Source organism: Mytilus galloprovincialis, chromosome 7 (genome assembly GCF_965363235.1).
Source record: "Mytilus galloprovincialis chromosome 7, xbMytGall1.hap1.1, whole genome shotgun sequence".
Lineage (NCBI taxonomy): Eukaryota > Metazoa > Mollusca > Bivalvia > Mytilida > Mytilidae > Mytilus > Mytilus galloprovincialis.
The window spans coordinates 38,922,242-38,947,435 of NC_134844.1; the positions used below are offsets into that span (position 1 = coordinate 38,922,242).

The 25,194-nt window shown below is 31.1% G+C and overlaps 2 protein-coding genes across 5 annotated transcripts in view; one reads left to right on the top strand and one right to left on the bottom strand.

Annotated features, from left to right (window-relative positions):
- The window catches only part of LOC143082944 (condensin-2 complex subunit D3-L-like), a 59,368-nt gene extending 46,472 nt beyond the window's left edge, over window positions 1-12,896 (bottom strand). For all 3 annotated transcript variants that reach the window (XM_076258993.1, XM_076258991.1, XM_076258992.1), the window contains exons 1-10: window positions 12,824-12,896; window positions 7,800-7,964; window positions 7,299-7,384; window positions 6,779-6,854; window positions 6,120-6,200; window positions 5,279-5,382; window positions 4,951-5,040; window positions 1,359-1,486; window positions 385-424; window positions 1-57 (exon numbers count right to left, since the gene is read on the bottom strand). In XM_076258993.1, the coding sequence (XP_076115108.1) occupies window positions 1-57; window positions 385-424; window positions 1,359-1,486; window positions 4,951-5,040; window positions 5,279-5,382; window positions 6,120-6,200; window positions 6,779-6,854; window positions 7,299-7,384; window positions 7,800-7,964; window positions 12,824-12,887 (891 nt within the window). In that variant the 5' untranslated portion in view covers window positions 12,888-12,896. The remainder of the gene's footprint in view (window positions 58-384; window positions 425-1,358; window positions 1,487-4,950; window positions 5,041-5,278; window positions 5,383-6,119; window positions 6,201-6,778; window positions 6,855-7,298; window positions 7,385-7,799; window positions 7,965-12,823) is intronic.
- A 1,901-nt stretch (window positions 12,897-14,797) lies between these two features.
- On the top strand, window positions 14,798-23,753 carry LOC143082947 (2-amino-3-ketobutyrate coenzyme A ligase, mitochondrial-like). 2 transcript variants are annotated; one of them, XM_076259003.1, is made up of 12 exons: window positions 14,798-14,954; window positions 16,206-16,420; window positions 17,065-17,154; window positions 17,662-17,881; window positions 18,463-18,559; window positions 18,801-18,887; window positions 19,629-19,705; window positions 20,227-20,336; window positions 20,753-20,854; window positions 21,290-21,368; window positions 21,868-21,915; window positions 23,659-23,753. In XM_076259003.1, exons 1-12 carry the CDS (start codon window positions 14,909-14,911, stop codon window positions 23,712-23,714), a joined length of 1,227 nt encoding a protein of 408 aa, XP_076115118.1. In that variant the 5' UTR covers window positions 14,798-14,908; the 3' UTR covers window positions 23,715-23,753. The 2 variants fall into 2 exon arrangements, with proteins under 2 accessions (XP_076115118.1, XP_076115117.1); XM_076259002.1 differs by lacking the exon at window positions 23,659-23,753 and adding an exon at window positions 22,333-22,650.
- Window positions 23,754-25,194: the final 1,441 nt, after the last annotated feature.

Sequence of the window (25,194 nt, forward strand, 5' to 3'; positions counted from 1 at the left end):
AGCATTGACCAATGATCCAACATGTCCATGTAGTGGTTTACACAATAGACTTAATCCCTGAAAAAAAGACCACTTTTGAATACAAGATAAATACAAAAAAACAAAGATTATGTAATGCTTTAATAATTGAAGTTTGGTAAACAATTTCAAATAGGAACAGAATAATAAAGGATGTTTAGAAATTGCAACAATAAAGTGCAAAAATTAAGAATTGTAAAATTTAATTTACCTTCTGTCCAGGGTATTAATTATTGTGATATTGGAGAATGGTGCATGCAAACAATGCAATTAGAACTGATTGTGACTTGCAAAATATCTTCTGATTTTGCGAACATAAAAACATTACAAAATTTGCTATATTTACAGTATTTAACGATAACTTACCCTATAAGCAAGTCCTGGCAGTGATAACCTCTGAATTGTCCTGTTAATAGTAAATTACAATTTACATGTATATGAAATAGATAATCATTACATTGTTAAAAGTAAATCTGAAATTTTAAAAATTCTCTTTATTCTGCTTATATATTTGTTATTCATCCGTGGTTCATTAAATATGAATAATGTCTTTCTATGGAATATATATTTTTTCTACAGGGGAAAACAAGAAATTTTTCAAAAAAATTAAAAATCTTAAATTTACAGCATTACTTTCCATACTTTTTTTAAAGGAAAGAAATTAAAGTTTCTTGCTGGTTTCTTGCTGGTTCTACACTAAGTGATCAGAAAAATTGAGTTCATTTAAGGTGGATAGCAACAACATATTTCTATTTTACAAAAGTAGTTTTAAACATATTTGTTTATAGTGGATTGGGAAACAAGTTTTTGTAACTTGTATTAATCCCTTTCCACTTTGCAGGTGCAACCTTGTAGCGGCATTTGCCTACTCTCTCTCGAAATCTACAAGGATGTTTGTTACATGCAAGAAATATGGCTCTCTCTCTTAACACGGGTCAGCTGTTTATAATCCCCTTCCGACGGACTATCATCTTTTCTCAAGACCATACTCGCAAATGGTGTTGAGGGAGAGCCGAAAATTCAGTCTCTGAAATTTTCTCCAAAAAGGTATACAACACTTTTACACTAATGATTATTTGGTTTTCTTGTGCACCTAATTATTCCTAAAAAAAACCATCTTATTCAAACTGTGTATTATAGGAAGTTGGATTTTTTTTTTAATTTAATTGTGGGGCTACTTCTTAGCTATAATTAGTCAATTGTGGATTAGATTGCAAAGAAAAGCTAATGAAATAAAAGAGGCTCCATGGACCTAGACTGTTTTAGAGAAAAGAATATTAGTGGAACCAATTAAACAGGCAAAAAATCTTCTCCATTAATACTTATTAAACATTGTATACCCTTGATCAAATTTTCCATCATATGTGTCTGTATCTTGTCTGGTGAGTGTAGCTAGGATCTGGACAGTGTGATAGGCTGATGATTCAGACTGGCGTAGGGATGTCGTCTCTAACAAACTTATCAAATCCTACAAACATATAACTAACTTTATTATAATACATGCACACACTAGACAATCAAACAATTCACCTTTAATCCAGTAGCCCAATTAGCAAACAGTTAAATTTCCAACTAGTTTGTTTGTAGCAAGAAAGGTCAACCTCTTTTAAGAGAAAATCTGTATTGCCATCTTCTTATCTAGTTATTGTGATAGATATGCATTTTGAACAGTCAAATTAAGGTTACTTTTCTTATGAGGAAAGTTTTTTTAGGGTGATCTTAAAATCCAGGTTTGAATGTACTGCCAATTTAATTCTACTGGTCCATACAAAAAAAATAACATGCAGACTACATTCATGTTATGTTATTGTTTATTTCAAGTAAACACCAACATAACCTTACACAAAGAACATAATATAATTTTTGCAGATTTTTTTGTAAAGGAATGTCACTAATTTAAGTTTACTTAATTGTCAATAGGTAGGTATTGCTTTCAAATTTCTGTATGAAAAAAATATCCCAATTCTCATAAATAAAATTTAACACTTGCATAAATCAAAGAGCTGAAAGCTCTGAAGAAAAATGACGCCACTGTCTCTAATATTGGGATAGTTTTTATGTGTCTTGATTTTCACATACCGTAGTTAGTTTAACAATGCAACATGTCTCGTAAGCATATAATTGATATTCGTATATGCGTGTGTGTGTGAAGTGAAGGTGACAACTGGCTGTTTTTTAAGACAAATGAATAGGTCAAGACTACCTGAATTGTACAAATAAATACCGTAGAAAGGCTTGTATATTTCTCACTGGTACATAGTCTGAATCCGGGTACGTTCGCGCCCACTCATGTTCGCCCCTTTCACTTTCACACCCTACATGTTCGCACCCAATCTTAATTGGTTTTGTGTTTAATAACTCTGTAAGCAAGTGTTTTCTTATAAGTATAATTGTTGTCATTGTCTCAAAATAAAGTGAGACAGCATTTTTTTTTGTGTTGAATAAATCTTAATCATGTTTTAGATAGCGTATTGTTAAAAATTATAATAATCCTTTCTAAATAAAGTGGTATTTTGTCAACGTTTTATTTTGTGTTGAATAACTCTTAATCATGTTTTGGTTAGTGTATTGCATAACTTTGTTTCATTGACTTCTTTCAAAATGAAGTGAGATTTTGACTATGTTTTTTTCTGTGTGTTGAATAGATTTTATCATGTTTTGGTTATAATAGTGGATTGCTATATTTTGGTTCCTATATTTTATTGTTTCGTTGTTTCAGATCAAAGGGACCAAGCTGGTAAAAACAATTATCTTTTGTGTTTTTCCTTTAAAATCTTCAATGTTTTACTCATACCTAGCTATAAATACATTCAGTATTTACACCAAAGCAATTTAAAACAACAATCATGATTTTCCAATTATTCAACTTGAATTTGAATTAAAATTGGGCGTGAATGAGTAGAGTGCAAACGGACCTTGGGTGCGAACGTGCGAGGTGCGAACGTGTAGGGTGCGAAAGTGTATTGGGCGCGAACAGACCTGATACCACATAGTCTGAACCCCCTTCTCCCACAAAATATTAAGTAAATAATCTTTTTGTTACTGTTATCAAAGGTCTAATGAAACTCAGGTAATTTCAAACATTTGTCACAGAATTCTAGTCAAACCGGCACCTGGTTAAATTGGCACCTGGTTAAATCGACACCTGATATAATAGTCAATTCGTCACCCATGTTAAATATAAATTTTAACAGTATTTTAAGCAAAAAGAGTAAAAATAAGTAAGGGGTTGCCAGAATTTTTTTCAGTATTTAAGCAAAAAGAGTTAAATACTATAGCTAACTTTCACATTTTTGGGTGTTCATGTACATTTTGTATATATTTATTTTTCTCAACTTAATGACTTTTTTGGTGTATTTTTAATGATATATATATGAGTAGTCAAAATAATTATTACGTCTGGCAAGGCTTTTTTAATTTTATTCTGGGACACCTTTCTATGACCCCAAGGCTATGTTAATTTTTTTCTGGGACGCCTTCCAACGAAGCCTTCCTACGAACTTTGTAGGAAGACATCACAGAAAAAAAATAAAATAGCCTTGCCAGACGTCATAATTATTTGGACTAATACATGAGATATTGGATATTTTTATGCATTATTTAAACCAGTTGAGCATTTTACAGGATTGTTTGTTTAATGCTTTTTAAACTTTACTGAAAAAAAAACACCTTAAATTTGTTTATTATTTGGCATGAAAGTTTGATTTATTGAAAGGGACTCATAGTTTTCCATTTTATTTTAATAATTGTCTAATTGTTAAAACAACAGCTTGGGTAAGGGCTTCGTTGTTTACCTTTATACACAACAACATAATTTCACTTTGGTTTCGTTGTTTACCTAAATACACAACAACATATTCACTATGTACTTGGTAACAGTTATTAATTAATTGAATAGAAAACATTATAACAAATATTATTGGATGCCGAATTGACGTCAAATAGGTGCCGATTTGACTAGATGCCAATTTAACCAGGTGCCGACTTGACTTGTACGTTTCAATTCCTCTGCGATCGTTTGCGGTATTTTCTTGAGAAAAACCTATTTTCCATCATCAAAGAGAAGAAGAAACTGCTTGAAAATAATTCTGGAACGCTTCATGATTGTTAAAATAAGTTAAATTCACTCAAAAAATAATTTTAAAACTTGCGATGTTTAAACAGGAAGTTTCAAAAGCATGTGTAAAAGAAGAAATTAACCGGTGAGAGTGGAAATCCGTACATAACAGATATCACTATAGTACGACTTTGAAAGCAAAACAGTTCCATCCTTTTGTAAAACAGTCTTTAATATACCTATCACATTAATGTTTGAAGGGTCTTAAGCTTATTCAAAAAGTCGGTATGAAACACCAAAACGGAATGAACAATAACCGATTACGTTTTGTAGTTTACAAATTCTAAACTGGTTCCCGTCAAACTACAACACTTTGTTCGAGTGTAGTGGAATACAAGCAGAAACCAGTTAGTTTGTAAACTGGTTCCTGGCTGATTACTACACAATGACCTCTCATGCATAATGATAACACAAGCAAATTCCAGTTTGTATAGAAAATAGTAAATACGAAACCAAGCGCGGTAGGCAGAGAAATGTAATGAAGTTCAGGTCGCCAGTAATGGAACAATGACTGCGTCATTTTCTAAAAATTAAATAAACTATTCAATCAAAACTTTTTCAATACTTATCATTTATTTAAATGACATATATTCATCTTACAAATGTATGTGTGATAAATTATAATAAACTAAATTACTGAATTAAAATGAGTATGGAATTTTAACATCTAACATTTAACTTGATATGGTTGCCTTATCATATTATTATTGTTCTGCCACTGGACATTAAGCAACCAACTTTTAATTAATATTATCATCATAGCAATATAAAATAAAATAAATAAAATTGAGAATGGAAATGTTTGTTTGCATTACCTTTAACAAAGCTTCTAACAATTTTCTGAATCCTGAGATTTCTTGTGGAGCCAGTTCCTCTATACTCTCATCATCATCACTTCCAAAATCCTACAAAATCAAATTAAATAATTGTAATGTTATAAACTGGAGGTATTTTGATTTCTGTGGGTTACAATTTTTGTGGTTTGTCTATGAAATTGGTATCATTGGGATACGTTTTTTGGGTTAACTATATTCTTATATAGTACAAAATTTAAAGGCAAGTTTTGTACAAAATTAAATGCCAGTAGGGTAGCATAGTGTGAATGAAGGCTAATTTTCTGAAGACACTTGACATACAATTTACCTGAAGGTTAAGAGTAGGATCCTGGTTCCTTGTTTTATTTCCTCTGCCTCTTTTACCTTTCTGGCTTGGTGCTGGTGATACACTTCTCTTCCTTTTACTACCAGCTTAAAATATAAAAATATAAATCAGAATTCAAAATGATGGCTTTCTTAGTTATGGACTGATAGAAGTGGAATTTACCCCTTCAAAATATTTGTCAACTTCCAATGAAAATTATTGTTACAATTGAATTGCATTAGAATATAAAAATATAATGCATATCTTTTTTTTAAACTTTTGTGTGCAAGATGATGATCTAATCAGATTAGATTTGTTTAAAAATGATTTTTTTGTTTTTATAGTCACAATCTGGTAACATTATTGATTAATTGATTGTTAGTTGCTTAACTTCCAGTGACAACAATCATCTGGTTTAAAATTTAGCAAGAAATTTCCAATGCAAGAAACGTGATAAATCTAACATTGGATATCCTACAATATACAGGACCTAGCTGGGGACTCGTAGCTCTTAGGTCCTTATGTCATTTTTTGGTCCACAAATAGTAAAAAAATAACATAAGGACATAAGAGCTACAGTTCTGCAGCTATATGGGACCCTACTTATACATGTATTAATAGCAGGGATTGAAGTTAAGGTTTTGGCAATGGTAGCCCACAGCTTAAATTTTGTAGCCAATATATATAGTTCTATACAAAGAAAAGCAGTGACTTTAGGAGCCCACACCAATTTTAGAGGCCATTGGTGAGTGGGCCCCTGCTAATTTCAAACCCTGAATAGTAGAGGGAAATTAAATAAGGTTTCTGGATGCCTGTGCATGTTTTATTTTAAGTTTGTTCTTACCTCCTAAAGTATTTATGGTTTTGATTATATCTACAGCCTTTTCATATAAAACTGGATGAAACACCTTGAATGCTATGCTTCCTGAAAAATATAAAGTATACTGTCAATATCTATAAATTGATCAGTGGACAAACTGGCTCCTAGAATCTGTTAATTTTTGTGTGTATCTAGTAGTGGGCTCTGAAAAGATATGATGAACTATTTAATGCAATTACAAGAGCTCAAAAAGTAACTATATTTCATCCCTTTGGAGTTTGAGCTGTAAGTATTCAAGGAAATAAATTTTTTTTAAATCCTCATGCAAAATTTATAAATTAAAAACTGTGAATATAAAATTCTCGATATATCATACAAATAAATAAATTTAAAAAGATGCCTAACCATTTAAGCAGTTACATCTATATTCGTTTTTGTTAATTGCATCCTTAATAAAAAGAATTGTGCATGTATAAAACAATTTGAGAGTCAACAAGGTAGATAAAATATGTTGAAGGGTAAGAGACTGATAAACATGTGCTCTATATAGTGTCGGTTTAGAATGAAAGGATTCATGAAGTAGCTGTACCTATCAATCATTTAATTTATAACTATCTGATATGAGAAAAGGCCAAACAGGAGTGACAAACAATTAAAGTAACAAGACTTAAAATGTACTGTACCTGGTATACTTAACATCTTAATGTAACATGATGCAGATAAAATTCCTGCTTCTTTTTTTGTTGAACCTGATGTTTTCTGAAAATACAAAACACATACATATTTTAAAATACAGAAGTGGTGTTAGATTTTCAATAAAAACCAGAAATTTTCATTTTCATAAATAAAGTTAAATTTCAAATTTCACCAAACTAAGTACTATTCTATTAAAAAAAAACAAAAAAATCCTATGAAGACATGATTTTCATAATTACAATTAAATATTCTTATCCAAAGTTGAGCTTAAACAGGGTGAAGAAAATATGTCAGTTTCATTCTAAAAAGATGTGGTATGATTGCCTCTCTTCACAAGAGACCAAATGACACATTATTTGTAATCTTTGAGGTTCTACTGTTTTATTGTTTTCCTTTCACAAGATATTTGTATTTGAACTGAAAGGAGCATCCATGAACTTACAGTAAGCAAAAATTTAAAGCTTTTTTTTTGTTTTAAATATCAAATTTAACAAAATTGTAACCTACCTTGTTCCCTATCTCCATCAAATATGCAAACAATGCTATCAAACTTTTATGTGAAATATCATTTTCAACCAGAACACTCCAGAATCCTGAAAAATAAGAAATAAATAGATTATAACAATAGAGAAATAATAAAATATTAAAGTGATCATGAACTTGCTGAATTGCTTCATAAAATTTGGGTTATTAGACACGGTGACACCTTTCCACATGTACAGCAAACACCAATCTATTGTCAGGGTTCTCAAATTGTTTGATGCTGCCTACCTACCCTGGTAAACATAAAATAACAATCTATCCAAAACAAATTTGAGACGAATTGTTTAGAATTTATATTTTGAAGATTTTTTCATTTTCTTACGTCACTTTCTTGTCTTAAACATAAAACCCTCTTTACCTACCTACCAATCTTACAGGGCATGGTTAGGCAATGTCCAACTAAGAATTTTATAAGGGTGGCCTAATCAGGTGATTCATGTACTTTTATTATGAATTGTACTCTACCTTCTCCATCTTTTCCTTCCTTGTTTGACTTCCAGTCATCAAATACAGTCTGTAGTATCCTAAACGTAACAGTGTGATATCCATTATCTTCTAATTCACCCTCTACAGCAAGGTCTAAAGGATCTATTTCTGTGAAGTCATTATCCCATATAGATTTTACCCAATCTGTAAAAAGAAATCAATTCTAATTTTGATAAACATAGGCAGCAGCACTTAATAAATGCAAACAATCCTGTTTGAAAATGTACATTTTTATATACGCAATCAGCATCCACTTTTTTAAACAAGTACATGTACAAAAGAAGTCATAAAACAGAAGTTTAACATAATTTAAAGACAAATAACACAGTAAAACAATCATTCATAATATTGAATCACTTTATAGGTTTTAAAAAAATACATGAAAATTAATCTGAAGAAATATGGTATGTATTGTAATTCTGATTTTATTTAGTAGATAACTATCGAATTAAAACATTTGGTTTTCATTTAGAATCAAAGATGTATGTTGCATGAAATTTGCAATTTTAATTCATAAAAACCATTTTTTAGTTGTTAATGTTTGCCCCCAATTTTTTCTTCAATGTTTTACAAACAGGTACACAACTTCTTGTTGTTGATGCTGCAAATTGTTGATTCCTAAATATGCGAATTTTAAGCATGGTGACTGATGCGAATTTCTTCTTTGTTGTAATGTAGGCCAGCTTAGGTGTTCAAGCATGGCTGTTACACTGCTTTGATAGCTGTATTGATTTAGTATATACCTGGCAGCTTTTCTCTGTATCATTTCAATTTTTTTGTATTTGTTGTTTCTGCCAGGGGTCCCAGACAACACTATTCTATTTTTGGTCTGACATACGTTTTGAAAGCAAGTTCTTTTGTTTTTATGCTGATCATGATAAAAGTATCACAAGACTTGTAAGTCTTAAACCATTACAAAAATTATTTAATATAGACTTCTAATATTGATGCAACACTTGACCTGCAAATTTATTTGTGACACTTGATTCTGTTTTTGTTGTCCAACATTTAACTTTCAAAGCAATTCGTGACGTTGGACATTTTCTATTGTGATGTTTAATAATTTTTTATAGGGAACTTTAGTGATTCTATTAAATTAGGGGGCATATATGGACCATAATTTGCTATTGGGCTCGTTTCCTATAACGATAGAAAAGTGATAAAAATGTGTATTACTGTAAGAAAAGTTGTAACTACATCTAAAGATGCCTTTATTTTTATCAACATACAAGTGTATGCTACTCTTCCCTAAAAAAAAAATTGAAATTAACAAATTTCAAAGATTATACGACCGTATTTTTGTGTCGTTTCTCGCGTTACTTTTCGCTTCCGAAGTGCATAACGCTGACTGATTTATAGATAATCGTCACCGGCAAATTCGTAACTTTTGCTTTCAAATAATAAAGAACATCGACCAATAATGATAGTCAGAAGAAAATGCCGAGTACTATAAGTATTTCTGTAGCAGGTGTAAGAACACTAGCGTTACTTTGGTTTCCGATTTCGTAACGCAAATTTTAGATGATGTAATCTGCTTTGTTGTAATAGAATTCTATATAACAATATGTAAATATGAACTCTCGCGAGATGTTCAAACAGGTAAATCAGAGATGATTTACATTCTAGTTTTGTTCTTCGTAATAATTAAGTTAGAAATGACGTTATCGTTATGGGTTACATTTCACACGAAACAGAAGTCCAGTTATTTCCTTTTTTTTTATTAAAATTGTTTTTGTCGTTAAGTTCTAATCATTTCCGGTCATACATGAAACATGTGACTAACATGTGATCACGCCCTTACGGCCGGATATATGAAATACTAGGTCTAAACATTGTTTTTGTTTCCAACGGGATGTTAGCAAACATAATCTGTAGACTTGTTTCGTCTTATTTAAAAAAGGAAAATACAATTTTCAAAGAGATTGCGCCGGGGGTCTATTATTTTTCCTATGTGCATAATGTTACATACGATCTTGTGTGAAAATAAATGCCCAATGACTTGACAAAATCGATTTCAGATTTGACAGACGTTATAACACACTTCGTTTCCCGGTAACGATGTAAAGGGTCCTTGGAAAATTCAATCGACATTACGTCTCTTATCATTGTGCCAATGCTCGTTGGATTGATTTTGCTTCAGCAGTAAATATTACGGGATATTTTAGGTGAATAAAGATAATTTAATAAAAAATACATGTTAATATACCGTTACACTTGGAATGTACAAAGTTGGTATCCTTGTCACAATTTTTAATTATTTCTTTTTATTCATGTTCTGCAAACACTTTTCAGAAACGCAATAAACTTGTCAAAGGAGAAGTAAACTTTTACCATGCATGACTTGAAAGGAAGTACTTTATTGATTTTAGCCCACTAAAGTAGGTTAAAATGTGGAAACCATGTAGATGGTGTACAGGTCACAAATATCACATGGTGCCTATTTAAAGATTTTAATTCCAAGTTAAAAGATCTTTTCTTTACTGGATTCAAAGAATTTTACATTGCCAATGATTTGGAATAAATTGTATATAACTGGAATTTCAAAACCAAATATAAATACATTTTTTTGGCTAAAACATCAAGATACAACGATCATGGTATCCTGTATCAATGAAGAAAATATGGAAATTTCTGAATAAATTGTACTAATTGTTTTCAAAACAAGCACATATTTAGGAGTTTTATAATACTGTTACATTTAAGATGGATTTTAAGAAAAAGTATACTGTTCAGATTATTTTAAGCAGATTTTGCAATAAAATAAAACTAAAAAAATGCTTTCGGTTTCTTATGGTTTCCTGTCGCGTTTAAAAAAAACTTGAATTTAACATTGAAAATAGATTTTAAATATTAACATGAAGCAAGTAACACTAGTAATGGTGTTCATTTATGTCTTTTGAAATATATTGTGCAAAATAAAGAAAATAAAGATTGGTTTCCTGTTTGGTTTCCTGTCATGTAAACGGTGAATCAAAATGTATTAATTTTTTCTTGAAAAACTCAATTGTTCCATTAATACTATTCTAACACCAACACAACCCACAGAATAAAAGTTAAAGTTTTAGAACTTATAAAAAATGATACAAAAAGAAACCAAAGGTCAAATACCAAATTATGGTCCATATGCAGTCTGTGCCAAACTGTTTTAGGGTTTGTCTGACCAAAAGAGAAATTTGAAGTTTTCTACTATATATTCAACCAAAAAATCTTTAAAGTTCTATCTAACCGAATGATTAATATTTTTGTCTGACATTTTGGTCTATATCCTTATTCTATCCTGTCATTTCCATTTACGGGAAAGAATGAAATGTCTTATATATCTAATGTTGTATATCGTGTAGCGTGAAATTATGAATAAAGGAAAGACTGCACTGCCCATATTTACCTGTATTTCTTACATTATTTAACGAAATAAACTTAATTACTAATTAAGGTCAAATCACTAATATCGTTTATTTCGTCATTAGAGTTATAACTTTTATTACGAAATAAACCAATATATAGATTGTACCATATTTATTGAATGTGTATGCATAATACGGCATAAAATGAGAATCAGTAACTGTATATACATGTATACAAACATATCTTTAAAGACAAAAATTAAATAATAAATATCGTTTATTTCGTAATTAGAGTATTATAAATAAACTTTGTTACGAAATAAACCGATATATAGATTATAATATATTGATTGCATTTATTCATACTATACTAATACAGAATAGTTTAAACTATCCCGTATTTGGCATCACAAATTGAATTTTCATATTTCTTTCACCCCCAAAATATGTTTACCCCTTTTTTATAACATCTCCCCAAAGAAAACCCTTTCTTCAACTTTTATATAGATTAATTAATTATTCTTTTCTATCCCGTAATAAGATACACATTTCTTATATGAAAGACACTTTTTGTTATATAGAAATCGTCTTCTATATCATGTATATATACTGATCCTTATTCTATCCCGTATTTGATATAAAATGACACTTCTTTATTGAAATCGTCTTATATATACTGATCCTCATTCTATCCCGTATTTGATATAAAATAACACTTTTTTTAATATAAAAAGACACTTCTTTATTGAAATCGTCTTATATATATACTGATCCTCATTCTATCCCGTATTTGATATAAAATGACACTTTTTTTAATATAAAAAGACACTTCTTTATTGAAATCGTCTTATATATACTGATCCTCATTCTATCCCGTTTTCAATATAAAAAGACACTTCTTTATTGAAATCCTCTTCTATATATACTGATCCTCATTCTATCCCGTTTTCAATATAAAGACACTTCTTTATTGAAATCGTCTTATATATACTGATCCTCTTTCTATTCCGTATTCAATATAAAAAGACACTTCTTTATTGAACACATTTTTAATATAGTAAGACACTTTTTTTTTATTGAAATCGTCTTATATATACTGATGCTCATTCTATCCCGTATTTAATATAAAAAGACACTTCTTTATTGAAATTGTCGAATATTACGGGAGAGAATAAGGATCAAAATAGTACACATCTTATGACAGATATAAAATAAAATCTTTCCTTTATTCATATAAAAAAATAGCGTAGTTTTATATATATTGCAAATCAGCATTTTTCTTCAATCCCATACAGGATAAACAAGATATAGCCACATTTTGTTGGTAGAAAGAGTTTGGGATACACTGATATATGTATATTGATAAGGGCATTGTAGCGAGGGCGCAACTTCAAGCTTGTTGTCTCTTTTGTATTTTTAGTGCAAACAGTGCCATTTAATCTAGTATTTGACATTTTTTTCTCATAAAACCAAGATCTTAATAAAGACTTTTGTATTTTATTGCATCCACTTCGTTCTTGAAATGAAATATTTATAGAGGTCTGGTTTGTGTGTTACGTTTTCTAGCTCTGAAAAGAATTTAAATGTTTCACAAACGATTTCTTTATACGGAGATTTGTATTTAAGAGATCTCAAATACCGTTATTTAGAATTGTTTACCATTTGTAAAGTTTTGTAAGGATAATTTTGCAAAAACTTCCAAGGTTCGTTCTAAGTCCGCCATGTTTTGAATTTTCCGCCAAACATTTACTTCCGGTATATTCTAAATCGGGACCGACTGACGGACATATGTTTCGGAAATGATCAGAAAAATATTAGCACCTTCAAGCCCTCCCTACCCCCAGATGAATTCAAGATAAAAATTTAAATCGTGATCACTGGGAAAAAAGTTTTTTGTGAGTTTTAAATTAATTTTCTAAATTTGAAAAAAAAACAATAGATTTTTTTTACAAGAAAGAGCGTTGAGATGACCGTATTGAAAATGATTTTCTTGAAAAAGCAAATGTTTCAACCCTACAAATGAGACTCATCAGGACACCGGCACTTGATATTTGGCTCATTTATGTTTACAAAATTTACATCATTTTAAACAAGCCAAGTTAACATTCATTAAGATATAAAAGCAACATCTTGGAAATACGACAGGTTAGAACTACCAAATATGATGATAAATCTAAGAGAGCGATGTCGCTGATAAAATGAGAAAAAGGACAGGACCACCGAGGTGTATTCGAATACTTGTTTTCTAATTCAAATACCTAATCAAAATAAGAAGATTTGGTATGATTGCTAATGAAACATATCCTCAGCAGAGATGAAATGACTTAGAATTTATCAACTGTATATATATAGAGAGAGAGAAACTAAGGGGGACAGATGCATTTTCGACTGTTTTTCATAATTTTAACCGATTGAATTTAAAAAAAAAAAGGAGAGGACATTGACCCCTCCTTTACAAAATGGCATTAGGTTTGATTACATATGACGATTATTTGTTCCAATTTTAATGAAAGAGTGAACGATGATGTTTTTTTTAAATTTGATAAATATACCTTAGAAAATGCCGTTTTTTTCCCCTAAAATCCTGAAACTTTGTTAACACTGATTAATCATATTTATGTAAAGAAGACTTTCATATTTTTTTTGTTTACCAAAATCCACCTGTGTATAGCTGTTGGTATTTAAAAAAAAGTTAGGTGTGTCTATCCAAAGGATAGAAATGTTAAATAAAAACCCGAAATTTTGAGTAAATGTCTAAAATTTCAACTTCTTCTTTGTCTTAAAAGGCAAATTTTTGTAAAAAAACCCACCTATTTCAAATTATATGGGGAAACATTGACAATATCGACAAAACGAATGAAAGAAATTGACTCAGGGTGATTACTCTTGACTACGAAGAAGTGTCTTTCCAACTTGCTGTAAAATGCCATGAATATCTGACCCTGAAAGTTTTTAAAATCTTTTAACTACAAACTGCTCTGTATGCTGTATTTTTGTGATAAAGAAAATTCTGTAGTTTCCTAAAACCTTGTGAACTTTTGACAAAGTTACAATGCCAAAAAAAAACCTATCAGTATCGTGAATCCATTTACTATATTTTAATAGGACATGGAATTCCCCCATGTGCTGATGTTATATGCAAAGCTATATACATGTCACTACAGGGAACACTTGAAGGAACAGTTAAGACTGAGACCGGCACAACTGACGGAACAACGAGGGTTGGTTAAAAAATGTGTTTATGTTGAAAATGCACACTTTTTATTTTCATCATATGTCCTTTATATGGGTTTATTAACACTAAAAGCATGCAGTAAGGTTGATTCAAAGACATTTGCAGTACCATATGCTTTAGTTTTTATATATATTGTTATCTTATCTTACAAATCACAAAACAAAACTGCCTATCTAACTTAAAAAATTTACAACAAAATAAATCTACGCATTCTTTATTATTTGATACAATGAAAAATCATTAAATCATTTTTTTATATAAAAATTTCAAGAATTCATTCTATTTTCCAAGTAGAGTTGATTTCACTCGACTTCGCATGTTTGAAAAATCCCCTACAAGTAAACTCAATGCGCAAGTCCAGACTTTCCTTTAATGACAAGTAACTTGACGAAGCGTTTCAAAGAACATGTAGTGAACCATAAATAAAATACATATTTAGATATTCCTTTATCGGATTGGTTGAATGTCACACACCTCCAACAGGTTGTTGTCATTAACCATATTGTACAATGGAAAAAATCGGGGATTTTGTACTTAAAATATCTAAACGTCATAGTAAGTCTATATTATATGTTTTTAAACATTTAAAACATTTCAAATTGTTTATAACCGTAGGGTAGTCAATAATTCTTTAACTTGTTGTAGATTTCCATAATTCTTTTACCTTACTCGTGCAGAAGTTAACAGAACGAGATGTTGACTGAGGATGTTGACGATTAACAGTTTGATTCCGAGTCCCGTTTCGCATACAAAATAAAATCTGTAGCGTTAAAGTTTTTTAATTACACAAACTGAAACTTTCATTTAGCTTTTTTCACGTATGCACTAAAGAACGCATATATATGCAGGACTTGCTTTAAATACATATTTGTTAACCTATAACATTTTTTCCATCAGATGTGGTGTGAATGCTTTTTCTCTTCTTATTTCATATATAGGTTTACGTACATATTTGGGCAATTTATACACTATACATTCGAGTATAAAAAAACTTGTAATTATATAACCAAGGTCAACATGGAATTTAAATCACAAGTCACAACAAAGACATTTCTTAATTACTTTCTTTCAATGCTTATTCATTCAGGGATTTATAAAATAGTTCTAACATTAAATAATATGAAGTCAGAAATGAAAATAAATATTGTATATTTGTATTTATATCTGTCAACAGCTGTCAAACGTTTCATGCTTGTTGGACAGGATCGCTAAATCTGACACAATAATTATGTTTTACCTTCACTGAAAGCATTGAATAAAATATTGTGATATTTTCTTCTACACGGACATGGAAAAGTTTTAAATATTCGTAATGGTTGAGTAGACCTATATACTATATATGCATAAAGCATGCCAATATTCATAAAATACACAACTATTATGTTTTATTCGATAAAAATATGATCGTTTTATTCCGGAGCGCAGATGATGTAATATCTAACAAACGGATCTTAGCGAAGTTTAGCGTAAAAAGACAGGCAATTAGTAGAAACAATGGTGGTATACCGACATTTAGCCAGTGCTCAAATAAAGTTATGGGTGTCTCTTGTCGTATCTTAACAACAAGCAAATAATGCTTTGGAAAACGGAATCATTCAATCATTGCACAAACCCTTAATTAATCGACTATGCATACTTCCAAATCTGATGAAATACATGCATTGTCATTTTGTTTCTATTCCTTCCCATGCATTTATCATTCAGCAACTTAATATGAGGTCAAACCAAATTGTGTTGAATCAATCTAACATGTAGAGATAAATAAATGCATGAATATTATTCTCAAATACTAATTTTTCTCTTCAGACAATCGTGCTTTTAAATATTTTACAAGAAAGAGATCTACACAAGCTGCAGCTGCCGTACAACAAGATCTGCAGCATGAACTAGAGGGTATAAAAGATGCTGGGACGTGGAAGGGAGAACGTGTCATCACATCTAAACAAGGCCCTACAATTCACGTAGCAGGATCTCAAGCAGACATACTCAATTTCTGTGCAAACAACTACCTTGGTTTGTCTGTACGTAAATTGCATGATAATTAATTAATTATAGAAAAAGAGGATATCAGAAATCACAAAAAAAAAGCGGTAGTCGTTACAGACTATACTAGCAATCACAACTGATTTCTCAGCAGACAGACAGACAGTCAAACAAACAAACAAACAAACAACGAACAGAACACGGTCCAAATAGTATGACTTGTCACTTACACACAATGTGTTGATTTTATACCTGTTTTAGTTGTGTACAAACCTGTAAATTTATAAAAAAAAAATGTCATGGACATTTTTCTTTCTGTATAGTTGCAAAAATATTACAAAGCAAGGATATTGTTAATATATGCTGAATATATATGAATATACGTCTTTCTGCATGTGTCACTTTTTTAATTTGAATAACTAGTATAAATTCTCAGTATATTACACGGATGTATCTGTTAAATTTAATTACATGCTGAATAATCGATGTTTACAGAAACAACTAGAATCTTGCTATTGAAACAAGATGTCTTAAAGCGACAGTGTTTAATACAACGAATTATTATGCAGGCATGTATGTACCTTATTTCCTTTCATATTCTTGTTTTTCTTCTTCTTTAAAATGACTGAGTTGATTCTTCGTTGCATGTGAATAAAATATTTGTTAATTCTGTAAATTATAGAGTCACCCTGAAGTAATTGAAGCTGGCAAGAAAGCACTTGACACACACGGCGCTGGTCTCAGCTCTGTCCGATTTATATGTGGTACACAGGTAGGTTCAATATTTCACTTTTCAGTAAAGAAAAGAACAAACAAAGTATTAGTAACAATAATAATAATAGTTCTTTTCTTCACTATATCACATAGAACAAACAGCAACAGAAACAGAAAAAAAGTTTTTTATGAAAGCATTCTCTCATGGCAAAAATTTTGGAATTCACGAGATATACTATTTGAAATTGCTTGCATCAATTAACATGGAATATTTATACATTATTTAAGTCTAAACTCAACGATTGTAATGATAAAGTCGCCGCAGTTGTTACCTTGTATTTAAAATTTTCACATCTTATTATTTGCAACTCAGTCAAGTGGTTTTCGTAGAACTATAACAAAGGTGTCAGTCGAACAAGATGAACTAGAGTAAGACATACCGGGCAAAAATAAGAAGATGTAGAATGATTGCCAATGCGTCAATTATCCACAAGAGACCAAATGACAAAGTTATAAATTTCTAAACACTAACCCTTTCTGACAAGATTTCAAACGTGTATTTTAGGATCTGCACAAAGAACTTGAAGATAAAATCTCAAAATTCCACAAGAAAGAGGATACAATTTTATACGCTAGTTGTTTTGATGCAAATGCCGGACTATTTGAGGTATTACTTGGACCTGAAGATGCTGTTATATCAGACGAATTAAACCATGCATCTATTATTGATGGAATACGTCTGTGTAAAGCTAAACGATTCAGATATAAACACACAGATATGAAGGGTAAGTATCAAACTTCGATCATCACGATAATGGACGAGTATCAAACTTCGATCATAACGTTAATGAATGAGTATCAAACTTCGATAATCGCGATAATTGACGATTATCAAACTTCGATCATCACGATAATTGATAAGTATCAAAAACTTCGATCATCACGATAATGGATGAGGGTCAAACTTCGATCATCATAATAATTGAAGAGTTTCAAACTTCGATAAAACTCACGTTTATTCAAGATATGATAATTATTTATAACAAAATTAAAATAGTAAAATACATTGCTGAACAATCAAATATAACCTTCTTCATTTCCACACCCTCTGGCTATCGTAGTTACAGATGCAAAAGGTAACACTGATCAAAATATGCTGTACCAATTGCATGACAATTCGATTGTATTGTTATGGAAAACACAAATCTACTATGCAATATATAGCAAAATTATTCTTTTTGATAGCAATCTTGACTCAGATCCTATACTAGTATCTCATGTAAACTTAGCTGATAATATGGTGTGATTTTTAAATAAAAATCTTAAATCGTTAAAATAAGTGCATTGGTGATATTTGTATTTTCAGATCTTGAACAAAACTTGAAGGACGCATCCTCATGTCACAAAAAGCTGATAGCCACAGATGGTGTATTTAGTATGGATGGCAGCGTTGCACCATTGCCGTGAGTTTTCCAACAGTTGTATACTGGAAGCACTTTCAGTCTAATGCGATTTATTTTCTTGTCATACACCCCTTTTCACCAGATTTTAACATGTATATATGCTGTAAATATATAGCATTTCCAATTACTACTACTTTATTTGTGACAGATACTATTTTGATAATTATAAAATCTTAACGAAATCTTTCGATCTTCTTTTTTATACCGGGCTTAACTTATTTTTTAAGTATTTTTATTATAGTGACATAACAAGACTTGGAAACGAGTATGGAGCATTGGTCTTCATCGACGAATGTCATGGAACAGGATTTTTTGGACCAACTGGCAGGTAATAATAGGTGTCTTTATGACTTACGCTGTTAATAATCAATTACAGATGGAGCAAAATATAACGCAATTTAAATCATAAACAGTAAAGTGTTAAAGGTACAGATATGTAATGCGGTGACAATTAAAATGACTGCTTATTATTTTTATAAACATTCATAGAAAAAAATACCTGTTACTCAGATTAACATGAAACAAGTAGTTTATGATAAAGCTTTAACGTTCAATAATTGCAACGATCTGGGAACGACCAATCAATTGAGAAGGTCTGTCAAACATGGAAAATTTCAACAAGAGTTTCCTAATTTCAAACTGTTCTTTTACATGTATTGTAAGCCAGTACAAATGAAAAGGCTTTACGGCAATACGAATTATCTATGTAATTTTCATTTAATGAAAGAGGGTCGAAAGGTACCAGAGGGACAATCAAAATTGAGAAACCTGACATCAAGCCTAAATCTTTGATGCACGGCACTTCATGTTTAATCTTTTTGCCAAATCTTAAATTTTACAATGACATTCAACACCTCATAATACACATTTTTGCCTGCCAGAAACTTTGGTGAATAGTCTTGATTGCATTTTTTAATTAGCTTAAATGTATATAGAAACTGAGATAGTCATGGTTTTATATACGGTAATTTGCCTATTATTTTCTTACTATCTTATCGATGTATACGCTGCATTTCTCACTATATGTCCATTTGGTTCAGTTTTATAATAATTAGAAAATTATTTTCAGAGGAACTGATGAGCATTTTGGATTGGAAGTTGATATCATAAACTCAACTCTTGGTAAAGCCATGGGAGGTGCTGCTGGTAAGTATTTTACTATTATTTTTGTCCTGCATTATTTGGCAAAAAAATTGGAGTCCAGAAACGTAGAATATATTTCTCATTTTGTGTCATTTAAGTTTTATTTGGTATGTTTGAATATATATATATATATATAAAAAAAAGGAATATATGGTATGATTATCGATGAAAAAACTACCCACTAAAGTTCAAATGAAGTCTGTGGATGTTAGCAATTAAAGGCAATTGTACAGCATTAAACAATAAGAAACAACCACAACTTATTATTGTAGGCTATAAACGGCAACGACATAAAAAATATGAAACAGTTCAATTATAAATCTATCTTTTATATCTAGATACATCACTTGGATGTTTCACAAGGATTGTTTCATTTTATGGGCAGACAATTTGAATCACGCGATGGTTAAATGGTGCTTTCCAATAAATCACAACATCCATTCATGAAATGTATTATGTTATCCATCATCATACTAATAGCTTGATTGAACAAAGATTGAAATAGACCAACTTTTACAATACAGGTGGTTATACCTCTGGACCAAAAGAACTTGTACAGCTTTTAAGACAACGATCCAGACCTTATTTATTTTCAAACACGTTACCACCACCAGTAGTAGCATGTGCTAGCAAGGTAATAAACAGTTGTAGGTATGATAAATAAAGGAGGAATATTCAATCATTTTATCATGTGGATACATATTATCGAAAATGTTTACAATTAAGACGTGTAACTAACAAACAAGAAGGCCAAATTAATTGTGAAGTAGAAAATCAGTTGTTTTTCTTTTGGTTAAAGTTAAGGTTTATAATGCCACACACACTTAAATTTGATGATTCCAGTTGTCCTTAGAAACGCCCTTTGTAAAGAACAGTTTCTGGAGAAGTTTGAGTTACCTTTTCACATGACATAAGAGTTCAGCTTATAATTTGTTGATTTGTTAAAAATAAAAAAAGCATAAATGAATATCTGTATGTCTTATTCAAATTACAAGATACCATATTTATTGACGCAGCATACTTTTGATAGTTTAATATCATCTTTTACAGGCTTTTGATTTGATAATTCAGAATCCAGATTTACCAAAGAAGCTGTTGACCAATACAGTGAGATTTAGGTCTAAAATGACGGACGCTGGATTCACTATCTCTGTAAGTGATGTATATAACCAATGACTATGAATAAATTGTGATGATTACATGTCCTTTTGAATGTACCTGTGGCAACTGCCCGAGAATAGTGGGGTGAAGATATGGAAATATACATTGTTCAACCCTTTAGCATGTTTTTTTCTGCATTCCCCCTAAAATTATTAGCTGCAATTTAGACAAAAGTCAAATACAATTTTGTTGTTGCAAACATTTATAAAAATGGAATGTTGAAAAAATGTTTCGCTATTAGCAACCAGTTTGGTTCAATTTGGTCAAAATAGAATTCAAAACATTGCAAATGTATCTCTATATTGCAAGTCAAAATTTCAAACTCATTTAAATCCGTATCCATGTATTCCTAACCTGACCTTTAACACGATATCGGTAAAGCATGCCCTAAGAAAGCACACATATCAGAAATTGTCTGTATTGCAGGGTGATCCAGGACATCCCATTTGTCCAGTTATGTTAGGAGATGCCAAGTTAGCTAGTACTTTTGCTGATGATATGTTGGGTAAGATAAAACTTATTATTCCCTCACTCTTTCTGTTTATTTAACTAGATTTACATTTTCCTGATCAGTGTTGAAACTCTGAGAGATTTAAAGCCTCTTTCCACCTTCAGCATTGAATATTCCCCACACCGCAAAAAACTTAAATTATATTCACAGATTCAAGGACAGAGATATCAAAGGGACATGTGCATCTTTTGCAATTACTAGTAACAAATTTGCAAACTGGAATCTGATCCCTTCTGGCTCTGTTAGAAAATAAAATAACAGAAATTTTAAGAAGGGTTCTGCTAGGTGAAATAAAAAAAAATGTTTCATATTTTCTTTTGAATAAAACTAGAAAGATCTGGTATTTAACAAAATCGTAATAGGCTTTAACAGACGAAACAACTGTACCAAGCACATGTTTTCTTTGTGGAGTACTAGTAGATAGAACGTTTTCTTATCTAAGAAAATACTATTCATCAACTGCTCATTGTAAATTTGACATTGAATTTTTCAGAGAAAGGTATCTATGTAATAGGATTCAGCTATCCAGTTGTTCCAAAGGGTAAGACTTGTTATACGTATTTTAACATGAAGGATAGGGTTGATGCTCATAATACATTGATAACCACATTACTTAAAATAGAGAGAGAAAAACACCACAGGAACAGCCCTTTTGTTGCTTTTATTTATCTCAAAAGATTTTGGAAGGTCTTTAATGGTCTATAGTTATTTCATATCAAATTGTTGCAACCATCCTGGCATACTGACTTCGTTACATGTAGTCAAGACTAGAAATATTTTTGCAATGAATGGAGATGAAAGATTATAAACCAAATACCGGAGAACAGTCAAAACATAAAAGAAAAATCAAAATAAAACCATTACCGGATTTGATATACTTCATGGCGCGACACAGATAATGAAATGGCTGAAACTAGAAAAATGCCTCCAATTTAAAAAAGTCCTTATTATATTTCAGGAAAATCAAGAATCAGAGTACAGATATCTGCTGCTCACTCAGAGCAAGAAATTGATAGAGCTGTGGATGCTTTTGTTGAAATCGGCAGAAAACTCAAAGTTATCAATTAAACTAACAGTGAAGATTGAAATGTTAAAACGTTGTTATTGTCTACATGAACTGTGATTTTGATACTTTATTAAAACAGTTTACAGTGTACAAATCGGTTGATAATATAAACTGAGATTTATTTTTAACTGAGATTATGTAGGTGTGTGAAGATTCAAAACTGTAAATAAAAATCATATTTCATCAACCAATGATATTACATAAAGTGTTTGATTATTTTGTTTTTTTACTGACAAATGCATTTTTTGATTTTGAAACTGAGGGTGATCTCAGGTGCACCGGTAGGGGGCGTAGATCCTGCTAAACATGTGGCACTCATGAATTTTGAAAAACGTAGAATCTCCTTTATGCAGAATATTTATATTTTATGATATATTCTAGTTTGCTGTCTTTATCAAGTAACAGTTAAACATAATCAATCCCGACAGAAAAAAAAAATCATCTTAACTTTTTCTTTTTTTTTTTATGTAAATCAGTTGGATAAAAAATGATGAACTATAAAAAGAAATTGTGATAACGATTTTAGTGTGTGCGGAACTTTTTTCTATAACAACGATCATATCACTCAATATGTTTGTGAGTAGATTTATGAATATTTATAGATTATTGATGATCATCTCACAAGATTGGTTTTCTCCCTTTAGCTGGTACGGCGAAAGCGAGAATAGCAATCGAGTTGAGATTACCAGTGATAATCTGTTTATCGCTATTTTACCTATGAGGACGTTGTCAATTTCATGACAATTTCATTAGCAACGCCACGCGCGTCCTTAGTTTCAAACGATACTTTTCCATCTCAAGCGAGTAGCATGATATGAAAATTATCACAAAAAAAGATCAAAGGAAAAATGCACAAAATATCAATAATTTTTTTTATCCCAAATATCTCATTTACTGAATTTATGGCCAAATAGACGATGGTGCCCTTAACAACTGCTTAAGGATTGAAAGTCCATCCGAAAGGTGACGGTGGTAAATTCTTATGAATTCATTTAAGTGTTTCAATAAAATTTTACGAAACTTTCGAGCTTAATGTTTTAATAGCCAAATACAGTAGACATCCATAATCATTAAACAAATGAGTTTAAAAACATAAAAGTGAGATCAAAATAAAACCATTACCGGATTAGGTATACTTCATCGCGTGACACAGATAATGAAATGGCTGCAACTAGAAAAATGCCTCCAATTTAAAAAAAAGTCCTTATTATATTTCAGGAAAATCAAGAATCCGAGTACAGATATCTGCTGCTCACTCAGAGATTCATTTATGAAATCATTTAAATGTTTCAATAAAATTTTACGAAACTTTCGAGCTTTAAGGTTTTAATAGCTAAATACAGTAGACATCCATGATCATAAAACAAATGAGTTTAAAAATTACTATCAGTACCAGCTTAAGTCAACTGCGACCGAAGCAGTATAAACTTTGGTTTTAGTCGAATTTGATGATAAATAAACTCCGTATTTTAGTCGAAGTACACTATTTAAATAATGCCATACCCGAAGTAGTGGTCAGTAGTAGCGACGACTTTTGGCAAGCCTTAAGGTAGAGAAATGGAAGTGTTTAACGACCTTCACTGGCTATACAGGCCTCTCTCGGTGGGCTCAGTGCCCGAACGCGATTGGTGAGCATTTCAATAATTTTGTGCCATCGGTCAGGAACGAGTGGTGGTCGCCATCTTGGTTTTGTGGATTCTTTTTGGTTTGTTTACTATTTTTGTTGTTATTTCTTCACAACTGCTGCTTTCAGGGCTCGTTTGGTCGTCTTGGCAGCCCGCTAACCTCGATGATGGAGTACTGGTAGATGAGTCGTGGACGTAGTTCTAAAGATGACAGGAAGCGTTATCAGGACAAAAGCCGTGAGTCAGTGAAATGAAGGTCAATCATCTAACACCTAGGATACAGCCCTCGGACGTTAATCGGCATAACACTCTCCCATGATACAATGAGTTTTGGAGTGCATGTTAGCGCGGGAATACGGTCATCTACTGCGTTTACTGTACGGCGTTGGTTTGGTTACTGTCATCTATAAGTAGTAAGTCGTTGATCATCTAACTGTAAACCCTCATCAAAGATAGTGGGTAAAGGAGAGCTGGCCCAGCACGTCCGTTCAGCTGTAATGACTGAGACGGGATGGATTGCCATGGTATACCGCCATCTTGGATTGTAGTCTTGGTCTAGTTATTTGCCTAAATGTGCAAGTTTGGAGACAGATTTGCAATTCAATGGTTAAACTGTTTTTTCCATTTGAAGAAAACTGTTTAATTTTTCGTATTATACAAAATATTTTAACAAATATCAATTGTTTTAGTTTTAAAATCATTTTTTTCAAATGAGCCATTTAAGGGGAGATAACTCTTTTAGTACAAAATTTATACTGGGCTAATAGGGAATTAATTATTTTTACTTGTAGCAAGACAACAAGTTCGGTGACACCATGTTTTCTTTTTATTTTCTTAAGCATATTATGAAATCTTTCTTCTCACACTCTATTTCAAAATTCTGTCTCATAGAATTTTCTTATGCACACTAATGTGTTTTTTCACGAACAAACTAACCAAATTTTGGCAATTTTCAACGACTCTTAGCTTGAAAAACAAAATAGCACGGTGACCCATACTTTTTATTAATTTTTTGAAAAGATCATAGTAAAATCTTCAATTCGGTAAATTATAAAAAAAAACTGTCTAAAAAAATATATACTTGTGATCTACCTTAAGTGCTAATGCTAAATGCATTATCAAAGCAACA